Genomic DNA, 14,752 nt, shown 5'->3' on the forward strand with positions numbered 1-14,752 from the left:
TATTTCTCTCCTGAGGTCATGACAAGGATCAGATGAAACTACATATGGAAAAGGATGAACACAATGCTTGTCACTAGGCGATCCTGTAAATTACGATAGTAATTAGTATTCTGTTCTCCGCCCTCTGCTTAAAAGCCATTAGAAACAGAACTTGGAGTTTGTATGCAGTCTAAGGGTTCAGATGTCGGAAAGGAGAAGCTTGACTGGCAGGAATAACCTAAAGGTCTATAAGTCAATCTACCTACTGCCCCCCCCACCACCCCCCGCGACTCCATCCTCCCTCCAAGCCCAGACCATCCGCCCCCCCCAAAATATCCTCCATGCTGTCTGGAATTTTGTTTGTCTACTTTATGTAACCCTACCTATTACAGATGCCTTTGGGTTTCTCATATCTCATTGGGGATTTTTTTTTTTTTTTGTCTTTTTGCTATTTCTTTGGGCCGCTCCCGCGGCATATGCAGGTTCCCAGGCTAGGGGTCGAATCGGAGCTGTAGCCACCGGCCTATGCCAGAGCCACAGCAACGCGGGATCCGAGCCACATCTGCAACCTACACCGCAGCTCACGGCAATGCCGGATCGTTAACCCACTGAGCAAGGGCAGGGACCGAACCCGCAACCTCATGGTTCCTAGTCGGATTCGTTAACCACTGCACCACAACGGGAACTCCGGGGATTGTTTTTTAATTGTTTTCCTCCCTGCACCTAAGGGAACACAGCTGAAGGCCAGGGGGAGGGAGGCAGAGAATTTTGTTGGGGGGGGGCACAGGGGGGACCTGTATCCCCTAGCCCCCAATTCCCATGGCACATGGCTGCCCAGGAGCACTGAGAGATCAGAGGACAAGAGGGCAGTGGAAGGGAAGGGGGCAGGGAAAAAAAGGAAAAGACATCTTTCTTTCTCCTCTTCAGCCCTGGGCTACTCCAGCACTACCCAGGGCTAGTTCACCTCCTTAGCCCAGCCAAATTATGGGTTAGATACGTTTCTGTGGGTCAATGTAGGAATCAAAGCACCACAGGTAGCCTTTCTTTTTCTAGCAAAAATTTCACTTTTTGCACTGAAATTAGTTTGCAAGTTGAGATTCCCTGTCTCTCGGGTGTTAGGTCGGAAAAGTCACACCAGAGCCAACATAACAAGGAAGTCACACAGTCCGGGGTTAAAGTTTGGGGTTAGAAGGAGCTAGGGACTTGTTCATATTTCCCACCCTGCACCCCACCACCTCCCACCTCCTCGTCTAAGTCTAAAATAGGATGTGTCATCTCTCAGATGCAGGCAGAGTTCCAGCCTGAATGCAGCCACACACCCCCTCACAGAAAAAGCGAGTTGCTCTCTCCCCTGGGGCAGGAGCTTGCTATTTGGGCTTAAAATTTTTCTCTTCCAGCTCCTGCTAAACCAGATAAACAATGATTCTGTTGTGTCAACAAAGCACTTAATTAAACCAAGGACAATATCAATTAGAACTCACGGATAAGATTGACTTCCAGATAGTAGAAGTCCTGGAATTAAAGTGTCCTGGGTTTCATTATCCCAAAGTTCCCTGAGGAGAACCCTGAGGTAGGGAAACTGAGGCACAGAAGGCTTAGCGAATTGGCTAAAGTCACCACATGAGTCTCACACAGAAGCAGAGACTAGAAATTGCTGTGTTTCTCTTCCTGACCTAATGTTTGCTTGCTGTTGGGCTAGCTTGCTAAATGCTTAGAAGGATATAAAATCTCCTTCCATAGAGTTGAAGTATAAAAAAAAGTGGATGAAGGCAAAAATTCCTGATGGGAGGGAAACAAGAAAGCTTTTCTCTGGCTTCCACCAAAACCGTATCTCCACCGTGCCTCCTTGCGGGGCCCTCCTAAGACTGTCCACTCAGACTGTGTCACCAGCACCAAACTGCCTTTAGAACATAAACAGGGGGAGTTCCCGCTGTGGCTCAGTGGGCTAAGGATCCGACTGCAATGGCTTGGGTTACAGCTGTGGCTTGGATTTGATCTCTGGCCTGGGAGCTTCCGTATGCCATGGGTGTGGCAAAAACAAAAACAAAACAGGGGCCAGGATGTCAGGTGGCCAAAACGAGCAATGGGCACATGGACCCCTGGGCACACTTGGAGTAGAGGGAACTACCCCGTGGTTTCGGGTCCTGTTGGCTTCTCAGGAAGAGGCCGTGCAGGAGGCCGGGCTGTTGAATGGACATCCCGTGTTCCATCTGGCCTCCTGAAGAGAAGACTAGAAGTCTCCTGCCTCTCCAGGCCAGGAAACCTAGACAGAGACAAGACCTCAGAGTGGGACCTGAGTGTGGCCAGGTGGCCGGCCTTGCATAGACTGGATCCCTTCCGTGTTAACCTGTGTTGACAGTGTATACAGAGCCCCTGGCCCACTCAGATCCCTCCCCAGACAGCCCAGTCATAGGGACCCCAGCAGAGGTCCATGCCCCACTCGGCCCCACGCAGGTCCCCATTCCTACTGCCCACTTTTAGTTCCACAGGCTTCAAAGGGCAACAAACAACAGGGCCTGAAAAGGCCAAGCACAGGGGAGCTTGCCACGGCCTTCAGCTCATAACTCCAGGCAGGAGTGACCTTTTCCAGGATTTGATTCCCACCCCCAGTGACGTATCCATCCCCACCGGGATTCAGAGTCACCCCCTTCCCCCCCACCGACCACCTTCTGGGGAAGTGGAGGGACAGACTCTCAGCCAGGAAGGGGGGCCTGGTGGTCCAAAGGAGCAAGTGACTCTTTTCCTTTTGTTTGCTCACAGAAGGGGACAAACGCCCTGTGTGCACCGAGGTTTGATGTGAAAACTTGATAGACCACATAAGGGTTTCAGCAAAGGCCTCCCGACCCCGCTCTCCATGCATTAAGATAATGGTGGGGTATGTAGCGCATTTCAGAGCTTGGCTACAAAGGCCCTCCTTCCTTCTGTTTTTCTCCTCCAGCTCAGCTTGCCCACAGGTTCCCAGAGACTCTTGGCAGCTTGCTCTCAGGCAGAATGAAGTTGTGAGCTGCGTGGGAGGCAGTTAGACAGCAAGAGCACTGCAGCCTCCTTAATGAGGGACAATAGCTCTTCTTGGAGCCACAAAGCGGCAGCTACAGAGATGGGGAACCCCAATTAGAAAGGAGTGGGAGAGGTAAAGAGACGCCTGCAGCACAGATCTGTATCTGAGGTGGCTCTGTGGGACCTATGGGTGGAGAGCTAGCTGGTTGGGTTTAGAATCTCCTTTCCTTCTCAAAGTAAGACGCACCAGGGACTGTAGAGCCAGCTCCTGGTAATGGCCCTTTAAAATATACAACTCGAAAAGAAGAGGGGGAGTTCCTGTTGTGGCTCAACAGGTTAAGAACCTCACATAGTATCCATGAGGATGTGGGTTCAAACCCTGGCCTTTCTCAGTGGGTTAAGGATCCAGCACTGCCGCGAGCAGTGGTGTAGGTCAAAGATGTGGTGGCTGTGGCGTAGGTCGGCAGCCACAGCGCCAACTGGACCCCTAGCCTGAGAACTTCCAAATGCTGCAGGTGTGGCCCTAAAAAGAAAAAAGAGGAAAAATTATTGGCGAAATAATATTATTAGAAAAATTATTCTTCTTGAGTTTGTAACTCATGTTATTATAATCCAAGACTAAGCAAGGAAATGCCATTTATCCTATTTAATGGACATCATCTGTTAGTTTTGCTACCTCTTATATGTGTGCAAATAGATATTTGTACGGAGCCGATAGCTTTCTTTTGTTCTGGCTTTCAAGTGAATCACATTGTGTTTACGGCGAGATAATAATCCTGGATTTTCCTTGGCTCAGTCTGTCACAGCATAAGATTAGCTCTTGAATTCATTAACAGTCATCTCCTTTTAAATGTCAGATAACTTTTTAAATGCCAAGCACTTATACCACGGCTTCTGTGCAATTCAAATCAGCTTTAGCAAATTAACTCATTAATCTTTATTGTTTCATTTGCCGAAGAGAAAGGCTTCCAGGTGTTTTTAGCAGAACATAAAAATCTTAAATCATTTACAGGACAATATAGGTGAAGGAATGGGGTTTGATTTTCTGCTAACCATTTCATCAGTTAACCTGCTAACCTTTCCATCCGTTCAGTAATCATTCCCACTGAAGTATACACATAAAAAAAAAAAAAAAAAAATCTCTTCAGGCATCTCTGCTTTCTTCCGCTTTGCCCTTCCTCCTTCCCTTGTGTTTTCTTCTCCCATCTCCTCCCTGAGACCATGACTCCCGTTTACTATGTATTCTGCCATCTTCAAGAGCCACAAATGTCTGTTGTGATGGCTCTACTACCCAGAAGACAGAGGAGGGCCTCACAGCATCAGGAACGGAGTCAGAAAGCTGGGGCAGAACAGGCCTAGATAGCAAGGAATTCTACTTTCCTTTCCAAAGAACCCCTCCAATTAATCGGATACAGGCTACCCTGATGGCCAAAGATAGCTCCTTCCAGGCCCGGCTCCTTGTCACCCAGCTTGCTGCTCAAATGTCACTTCCCCAGAGAGCTCTTCCCTGATCACCCAAAGGCGAGCCCCACCCCCTCCCGCAGCAGCCTCCATCCCCTCACCACGTCCCTGTCCTCAGAGATTTCTCACCACCTCAAATCACCCTGCTTATTGATGGGTTTGTCTGACACACACAGGACCACGCCACACATATCCAATTAAATGAGTAAAGTGAAATGAAAAACCACCCCAACGCATAGCTCTCTTTCCTGCTTTCAACTTTCTGACTTTTTCTCTTCCGGCCTCCCAGAACCCTCTTTATGTATTTAATCTTCTTTCCTCCCATCTCCCAAACCCCTTTTCACTGTCATCTATTTGTTAGAATACTTGAGCGTAATAAGCATAATAAGCACATTCCAGTGACTCTAGAGCCTTCCCTGAAAACATTCCATCAAGCCAGAATTGATGGCCCCTAAACGTGAGGGGGATGAGCCATACAGTCAAGAGAATTGTTTCATCAAAAAGATTTATAGGTCAAGTGATTTGGAGAGACTTTTTTCAGAGCCTCTCAACTCCCCACTCTTCAATCTGAGCCCCGCATAAGGAGTTAAAGTAATTCCAGCCATTGGAACTCATCTTGGCCCTGCCTTTTTTCCCCCAACCTAACCCAAAACCTTCTCTTGGAGATAATGGAGAAACTTCCCTCAAAATCACTATTGCCTGATTTCGATTATTCCACCCAGTGATTCATACATGATTTTGGAAGCTGGAAAGCTTTAAGTGCTTTGTCTGATTCTCACTTGGCCCAAATGCTTTCATTTGATCTACAAACAGGGAGGGGAGGTCTTGCTCTGAGAAGCTAATCAGATATATAGCTGAGACGACAAAAATTTGGCTATGTTCTTGTCCAGAAAAATCTTTATCTCTAGCCACATTTCAAAACAAAGGGAAAGGGTGTGGGCGTTTATCGGAATGATGGCTGCTTGTGGGGACTCACCAGCTGTTAATTCATCATTAACACTTAAAAATGTAATATAAAGGTTATGGGAGGGAGTTATGCCCAGAGAGACAGCCATCCCAGAGTTAGTCTCCTAAAATATGGAAATGATCAAATCCACGCCCAGGGTGATCTCATGGCACACTAATGTCTGTGACCCCAGCAAATCGGCCCTGAAAAATAGCAAGTGACTTTCCTCCTTGGGAGTGAGGAGCCTGAGCTAAGCAGAGGACAGGCCTCTGAAGGTCAGACCTGCTTCCTGGAAAGGTGTCTTTCGTGCCCTCCGCATTTTAACCAAGTTGGGCCATAACACATAGCTTGCCCCAGTGTTATCATTACCCTTTTCGTCGGCAAACATGTATCAAGGCGCATTCATCTCCAAACCCTGCAGGGAGTGCTGCCGTTACCCGGGAATAAGACAGTTGCCGTTCTTGCCCTCATAGAGTTTACAATCCAACGGGAAGGAGAGGTGGCTGTACAAGCTTGAGCATCACTCTGGGCCACGGTGGGGAGTGCTCAGTTCTCTGGGATGTTGTAGGAGGCACAGATGAGCCAGACCTGAAGGATGCAGAGGAGTTAGCAGGGAGAGGTATGATCCCTGGAGAGGGAAGAGCATGTGGACAGCCTTGCTTCAGGAACTGAAGGGTCAGTCCTGATGGTGGCCCTGTGGCCTTGCTCTTCCCACAGCAAGGTCAACATCTTCTGCAGAGAGCCCCGCAGAAACTTCCTTCAGAGCTTTACTTCCCGCCTTCTTCAGAGATTTGCTCAAACATTGTTTTCTCAGAAGGGGAAGAGGGTGGGGAGGCTTGTGAAGGCCTTCTTTGCTTAAAACTGCAGTCTCAGGAGTTCCCGTTGTAGCTCAGTGGGTTAAGGACCCAGTGTTTTCTCTGAGAGGATGCAGGTTCGATCCCTGGCCTCACTCAGTGTGTTAAGGATCCATTGTTCCTATAAACTGCCAGTGTAGGTCACAGAGGCAGCTCGAATCCGGCGTTGCTGTGGCTGTGGTGTAGGCCTCAGCTGCAGCTCCAATTTGACACCTAACCCGGGAACTTCCATGTGCTGCATGTGCAGCCTTAAAAAGAAAAAAGAAAACTCCAACCTCTACCACCAGCTACTCTTCACTCTCTTTATTTTTCCCTATGTCATGAATCACCTTCCAACACAACTTATGTTCCGCTTATTTGCTTATTATCTCTTCCCTCTCAGTGGAACATTTGTGCAGTTTCCCTGAGAGTAAAGACTTCTGCCTGCTTCTTGCACTACCGTATCTACTCCACCGGGCGTAGACCAAGCACTCAATAAATATTTGTTGAGTGACTGAATGAGGCAAGAGAGACAGTCAGGGCCAGGCAGGAAGGATCTTGAAAACCTTTTAAGCAGGCTGGCCTTCATCCTAAAGGTAAAGGCCTTTGAAGGTTTTCAAAAGGAGAGTGATGTGGTCAGTTTGCAGTATGGGGTACGGGCTGGAAAACAACTTCAGACCAAACTCTGTAATGCTCTGAGCCGTGACCCCACCTGCATGTTTTAGCAACAGGGTCCCCGGGGCTTGCAGGACTCCTCCATCCATCCATTCTTCCCTCCCTCTCTGTTAGATTTGTTCGCATCATTCCTTATGACACATCAAATACATTTTAAATTTGGAAATAAACTGGAATCTTGATATAACTTTGTTTGCGGCAAGGCAGATTTGGTAACCATTCATGGAAGCTGTAGAAGTATCAGAAAGAGCTCATTTTAAAAAAGAGTTTGGGGGAGTTCCCTTCATGGCTCAGCAGTTAACAAACCCAGCCAGTATCCATGAGAACTCAGGTTCTATCCCTGGCCTTGCTCAGTGGGTTAAGGATCCAGCATTGCCGTGAGCTGTGGTGTAGGTCGCAGATGCAGCTTGGATCCCTTGTTGCTGTGGCTGTGGTGTAGGCCTACAGCTACAGCTCCGATTGGACCCCCAGCCTGGGAACCTCCATATGCCACAGGTGCAGCCCTAAAAAGACCAAAAAAAAAAAGAGTTTTGGGAAACCCATGATTTCAGTTCTGCCACTTACCAGCTGTATGGCAGCTGGGCAAGTTAACCTCCCAGAGCCTCCAGTTCCTCATCTATGAAATGGGAACAACAATACCTACCTCACAGGGTTGTCATGAGGATTAACTGAAATAATTACAACCCTGCAACATAATAAGACCCCCCCCAGTTCCCACTTTCCCATTATGCTGACCCCGGGTATGACTTAATAACCAGTCTTGGGTTATTCTCTATACATACGGGCCCCCTGTGTCTTCCATGGTAAAAATAGGTGTTACTATTAGTGTTCCAACGATGAAGAATTACTTTCTATAAATATTTGGGGATTTGAACTAGCTCTTGTCACACTGTGTATCATTTCTGTGAAAGTTGGGCTTTCTGCTTCTCTTCACAGGGAGCCCAGCAGTCCTTGGAGGCAGCAGCTCAGAAGACAGGAGAGCCTCAAAGTTGTATAAATAAAGGGCTGATATGTTCAAACAGAAGAGGATTTTACACACGCAAGCTGCACATCGACGTGACGCCGTTCCTGAAGGTGATCTCACACTGAGAAGACGAGGGGTTTTATAGACACACACACAGGAATTCCAGTTAATACACTCCTGCCTGGTACAAAAACAGCTTCAGAAGTCCCTCGGAGTTCCTGCTTTATCAGAAGGGACAGAAAATAGGCAGTTTGTAGCAGATGAAGAAAGAACAAATTAGGACAGTAATCACAGGCCGCCATCGGGGACGAATCAGTTGGGTGTCTGGTCTGGGTGGTGGAGGACAGAGAGGAGAAAGGATCACCTTGAGCCACTCACAAAACAGGCAAATATGATTCATTTTGTCTTGACAGTAGCTGAAATCATTGTTACTGTTTTTACCACCTTAACTTGGTAGAGCTGAAGATTCTACCTGATTCTTTTTTTTTTTTTTTTTTTTGATCTTTTTGCTATTTCTTTGGGCCGCTCCTGCGACATATGGAGGTTCCCAGGCTAGGGGTCGAATCGGAGCTGCAGCCACCGGCCTACGCCAGAGCCACTGCAATGCGGGATCCGAGCCGCGTCTGCGACCTACACCACAGCTCACGGCAACGCCGGATCGTTAACCCACTGAGCAAGGGCAGGGACCGAACCCGCAACCTCATGGTTCCTAGTCAGGTTCGTTAACCACTGCGCCACGACGGGAACTCCATCTACCTGATTCTTGATTTAGAAGGCAACTCTTCTGGATGCCTGGCCCTGCTGTCTGCTCTCGAGTTCATTACTCTCCCACGTTCAGCTTCATGTCCAGCTAAGAGTACTGAGAGGTCCTGTGGTGGGGATGGCACTTGTCCATCTTTGCGCTTCATCCTCCTGCCCCAGCACCTAATACAGTGCCTGGCATGTGGAAGGCACTTACTAAATGCTCCATAAATTGACCTCCCTTTCCATCCCACAGCCCTCTAGCTTAAGGGTCTCCTCCTACCCCTTCTTTGCCCCCCTCAGAGGTGAATGCACAGGAAATAAGAGACCATGGGGTAAAAGAAACTGATGAGGAACAAAGCAAGTCTTGGCCTGAAAGGATCTCAGATCCTTCAAATTACCCTAGAGGGCAACATCCCAGGTCCTTGATAAGAAGTGACTGAGAAAGACAGATATTCATGGGGCTCATGATGGTGGCATGAGTCATGAGCTGGAGACTGGCAGGGACCTCCAAGATCATGAGGGTCACCCTCCAACCTCAGCTGATCCAGAGTTCTTTTTTTGCTTTTTTAGGGCTGTACCCATGGCATATGGAGGTTCCCAGGCTAGGTCTGTGGGCCTGCACCACAGCCACAGCAACTTGGGATCTGAGCCGAGTCTGCAACCTACACCACAACTCACGGCAATGCCGGATCCTTAACCCACTGAGCAAGGTCAGGGATAGAACCTGCAACCTCATGGTTCCTAGTTGGATTCATTTCCGCTGTGCCATGACGGAAACTACTGATCCAGAGTTCTTAGACTGTATCTCCTTCAGCCAACCCCAATCCCAGCTCTGCAAGGTGGGGCTTTGATTAAGAGTCATGTCTTTGCCCCAAATCTGTCACTTTGTTGGGCTGGGCTCTGCTTGCCTATTTCCTCTTGATTAGGCTCTTTCCCTGTGGTGGCAAGATAGCCACCAGCTTCTCTCCTCCTGATCATTGGCCCAACTTGGGTCACATGTCCATGCACAAATGAATCACCACAGCCAGGGGAATGAAAGACATGGATTTTCCCAGCCTGGAGCCTCAGGAACTAAGAGCAGGGGGGGGAGGAGCATCTCAGAAAGGAGAAGAGGAAAACTTAAAAACAGACTAAAAGAATGGTGCTGGGCAGCAAGACAAAAGATTTTTGCCGCAAATATTCAAAATAATTACCTTGTTTCATGACTCATATTAGTTTTCCAGGGCCACCAACACAAGCTGCCACAGACTGGGCGGCTTAAACAACAGAAATGTATTTTCTCACAGTTCTGGAGGCTGGAGGTCCAAACCCAAGGTGTCAGTAGAGTCAGTTTCTTCCAAGGCCTTTCTCGTCATTGTTTGCACGTGGTCTTCCCTCTCTGTGCACCTGCGTCCTAATCGCCTCTTCCTACAAAGACACCAGTCATATTAGGACCCATCCTAAGGTCCCCGTTTTACCTCTTTAAAGGTCCTGTCTCCAAATATAGTCACATTCTGGGGTATCGAAGGTGGACATCAACATATGAATTTTGGAGGAACACAGTTCACCCCGAAACACTTATGTTAATGAAATTACCATTTTCCTTAGCTACAGTTTAGTTGTTCCCTTACATAGGGCTTAAAGAATGATGGTTGGTATTTCCTGAGATGAGATATCATCATCGCCAGTATTCATTCTTTCAACCCATAATGAGCATCTACTCTCTACTTTGTGTCTGGCACTTTCTGAGCATTTGAGATACATCAGCAAACAAAACAGACTGAGATCCTTGTCCTGCTCCAGGCAACATGTGTAGTAAATTCAGTCAAGAATTGCTATGGAAATGAGATAAGAACATATTTATGGAGTCTCCAGAAGCTGCAAGTGAGGAATTTTACAATAATTTTGTGTATTTCACGTCCACCATGCTTTTGTGGTACTTTTCTTTGTTCAGCTGATTGGTATCATATTATTGAAGGAAAGGCATTTGCATCCCTCAGGGCTGTTTTCCAGTCCACCCTTTTCCAGACTTATAGAAATTGTGACTCAGCCTGCTTCTGCATGAGACTCACAGGGACACAGTAGGCTTTCTGACCCCCAGGCCAGTCCTTGCCCCAAAGACTATATCTTTTCTTTCAAATATTCAGTGTTAACAACACTCCCTGGATAGATCTTGTTGACATGGTAGCTCCTGGGTTCTTAGGGATTTGCCTTGTAGAAAGACACAAGTCTCAGGATTGCACAGTAAAGGATGGAAAGTTCAAGGAGTTCCCGTTGTAGCACAGGGGAAACGATTCCGACTAGGAACCATGAGGTTGCAGGTATGATCCCTGACCTCACTCTGTAGGTTAAGGATCCGGCGTTGCCATGAGGTGTGGTATAGGTCACAGATGTGGCTCAGATCTGGCATTGCTGTGGCTGTGGCTGTGGCCAACAGCTACAGCTCCGATTGGACCCCTAGCCTGGAAACCTCAATATGTTGCAGGTGCAGCCCTAAAAAGCAAAGAAGAAAAGAAAGTTCAGACCAAAAAAAGCACAGCGGCTGTCCAACTTAGTCTACACATTTCATTTGTGCATTTCCTGTCTAATCACAGGGCATTTTATTCATTTTTACATAGTGCATGCAGGAAGCATTGCATATTTCAGAGAATAAGGGTAAGAAAAAAAGAAATAAAAATATTGAGGCAGGAAAGGGAAATAGAAAAAGACATAAAAAAGCACAGTTGCTAGCATTAATGAACACTTACTCTGCACCAGGCTCTGTTCTAAGTTTTACATGCAAGAACTCATTTAAGTCACAAAACGAATCTAGGAAGTAGGTAGCATTATCCCATTTTACAGATGAGAAAACAAGGTCTTAAGAGGTGAAGTCACTTCTCAAATGTCATACAATTGCTATGTGGCAGAAACAAAATTCAAAGTCAGGCAGCCCTGCTCCAGAGCTCATGTTTTTAATCATCTGCTATAAAGCTTCCCTGCAGATGCCAGATGAGTCCTATCCAGTCAAAAGCACTGCCTCCCCTGTTAGCTAAGCATCCAGCACAACTCCTAGAAAATTCCAGCCCTGGAGTTCCTGTAGTGGCTCAGTGGAAACAAATCTGACTAGCATCCATGACGACACAGGTTCTACCCCTGGCCTTGCTCAGTGGGTTAAGGACCCGGCATTGCCATGAGCTGTGGTGTAGATCACAGATTCGGCTAGAATTCCCCATTGCTGTGGCTGTGGTGTAGACTGGCAGCTATATGTAGCTCTGATTTAACCCCTAGCCTGGGACCCTCCATATGCCCTGGGTGCAGCCCTAAAAAGACAAAGAAAGAAAGAGAGAGAAAAAAGAAGGAAGGAAGAGATTTCAGCCCTGAGCATGCATTCTGTCTGCTGCAGAAAGATTTTCTGACCCTACAGGACTCCGCTCTTCCCCTCACCTGCGTTCTGTGGAGCCGACATAAAGCTTTCTCTCCTGGTGATCATTCACTTCCCTTCTAGCATATATTGAGCATCCACTGTGCATCAGACGCTGTGCTGGGCACTGAGAAGACAGAGGTGCATCATCTCCATCCCGGGCCTTCCACAGAGCCTATCCCCAAGAGGAGGATAAACAAGCAGATGATATCAGCACAATGTTGTGGCAGAGGCAGGCCCAGGTTGCTATGGGAGAGGATCATTCATGTCTGTTATCATCCGTGAAATCCTCCTCAAATTTACGAGCCTCTTTATAACACCACAGGCAACACTATTAGCCCATTTCATAGGATAATCTGTATCAGGTTTAGATTTGGGGACATATGATTGATCCAGAGACGCACTTCAGTTCATATAAAAATTGAGCCATGTTTTTTTTTAAAAATCTGCCTTTGAAAAAGAAATGGTAATTGAAGAATAAATTAGGATAGAGATTTTTTTCCTGGGAACTTTAATAAATTATCAGGGTTAGGTTGTAGCAGGGAAGGAAAATAGCAATAATGCCAATTAATGCTGGATACAGCATTGAATATGCTTATACGCAACATTGACATCAAACGGTATGTGTGTTATGCCCAGAAGATGTGAAGAATGAGAAATAAGCTTCCACTTCACAGCCATCACACAGGCAGTTATCACTTGGTACCCTCAAATCAAGGCAGAAGTAAGGAGTTCCCGTCGTGGCACAATGGTTAACGAATCCGACTAGGAACCATGAGGTTGCGGGTTCGGTCCCTGGCCTTGCTCAGTGGGTTAAGGATCTGGTGTTGCCGTGAGCTGTGGTGTGGGTTGCAGACGCAGCTCGGACCCCGAGTTGCTGTGGCTCTGGTGTAGGCCGGTGGCTACAGCTCCGATTGGACCCCGACCCTGGGAACCTCCATATGCCTTGGGAGTGGCCCTAGAAAAGGCAAAAAGACAAAAAAAAAAAAATCAAGGCAGAGGAACCGGCCTGAAATCGGGTACTTTGAGCGGCCCACCCCCTACCCCCCACCCTGGTTTGGGGCCAGCCCCAGGTTCTACTTATGCAGGCAGTTCTGGGCACGTCCCACCAAGCAGAAGATGACTATCACTGCCCCTGAACCCTGTGGTCCTGTGGCGGAGGGACAGCCCGGATTTCCATGAGGGGATGTAACAGAGCAACAACACTTCACTCAAGACACTGTCCAGTTGCCTGGGCTGTGGGATGGAAATCCTGTGAAATTAGATTGTTATGATCATTATACAACTAAAAAAAAAAAAAAAAGACACTGTCCAGGAGTTCCCATCAAGGCTCAGCAGGTTAAGAACCCCGATACAGTGTCCGTGACCATTCGGGTTTGATCCCTGGCTTTGCTCAGTGGGTTAAGGATCCATTATTGCTGTAAGCTGCAGTGTAGGTCACAGATGTGGCTCAGATCTGGCATTGCTGTGGCTGGGCGTAAGCCAGCTGCTACAGCCCCAATTTGACCCCTAGCCCGGAAACTTCCATATGCCTTGGGTGTGCCCCAAAAGGAAAAAAAAAAAGACATTGTCTAAAGATGGAGCAGGTCTCCTAGGAGGCAAGTTCTGGTGCCCAGAGTCACTGAAACCTGCTTTGTTGACCACTGGCAAAAGAGGTGCCGAGGGATTGCAGGCTGGTTTCGAGATGCAGTGATTCCAGAACCCTTGAATCAATTTTGCCAGGAAAAATATTCGGGACATTGAGTCTGTTCCAGTTCCCAGAGAAAGAAGTCCAGGATTAGGTGGACTATTATCAATATCAAAGTATCTGACCAGTAATTGGGAAGCCCTGAGTGTTCTCTGACTCTGAGTGATTTGTAATGCTTCTGGGACTCTGCTTCCTCTTTAGTTAAATGGAGATAATAATGCTGGGACCTTCACACCTGCCTCTCAACAGTGAGGCAAGAATTACATGAAATAATACTGTTCAAAGAATCTTCACGTCTCTAAAGGAGTCAATTCACAAACGAGACAGGAAAAAACATTTGCTGATCCCTGTTAAGAGCCAGGTCTCTCACATGTTAAACCTTATTTGATTTCCCCACTCCCCTTCCTGTTAAGTGTGCTGTTTGCCACGCTGCAGATGAGGAAACAGAGGATTGGTGAGATGAGATGATGAAGGGTGATGTGGCTGGCAGCAGAAGGAGCTAGGATTCAAAGTCACCAAACCCACAATCCCTGATATTGATGTCTATCTAGTCTGTTCCTGAGAAAAATTTAATTGTACATACCTGTTCTGGCTTCAGAACCTGAGAGAGGAGTGGAAACTTAATAATATATTTTAGGAGTTCCCGTCGTGGCGCAGTGGTTAACGAATCTGACTAGGAACCATGAGGTTGCGGGTTCGATCCCTGGCCTTGCTCGATCCCTGGCCTTGCTCAGTGGGTTGAGGAACCGGCGTTGCCATGAGCTGTGGTGTAGGTTGCAGACCCAGCTCAGATCCTGCGTTGCTGTGGCTGTGGCATAGTCCAGTGGCTACAGCTCCAGTTAGACCCCTAGCCTGGGAACCTCCATATCCTGCGGGAGTGGCTCAAGAAAAGGCAAAAAAAAAAGACAAAAAAATAATAATAATAATATATTTTAATCTTAATAACATTAGATACCTTATGATTTCAGTTTTCTTTATTAAGAATGAGTATGAGGAATTCCCACGGTGGCTCAGGGAAACGAATCTGACTAGCATCCATGAGGACGCAGGTTGGATCCCTCGCCTCACTCAGTGGGTTAAGGATCTG

General features: G+C 47.3%; 1 protein-coding gene across 1 annotated transcript in view; it reads left to right on the plus strand.

The window, feature by feature from the left end:
- The window catches only part of KIAA2012 (KIAA2012 ortholog), a 144,355-nt gene that overhangs the window by 68,904 nt on the left and 60,699 nt on the right, over nucleotides 1-14,752 (plus strand). Inside the window, exon 14 of the mRNA XM_047773257.1 lies at nucleotides 7,828-7,965. Within this exon, the coding sequence (XP_047629213.1) occupies nucleotides 7,828-7,965 (138 nt within the window). The remainder of the gene's footprint in view (nucleotides 1-7,827; nucleotides 7,966-14,752) is intronic.

Source organism: Phacochoerus africanus, chromosome 3 (genome assembly GCF_016906955.1).
Source record: "Phacochoerus africanus isolate WHEZ1 chromosome 3, ROS_Pafr_v1, whole genome shotgun sequence".
In the NCBI taxonomy this organism is placed as follows: Eukaryota; Metazoa; Chordata; class Mammalia; order Artiodactyla; family Suidae; genus Phacochoerus; species Phacochoerus africanus.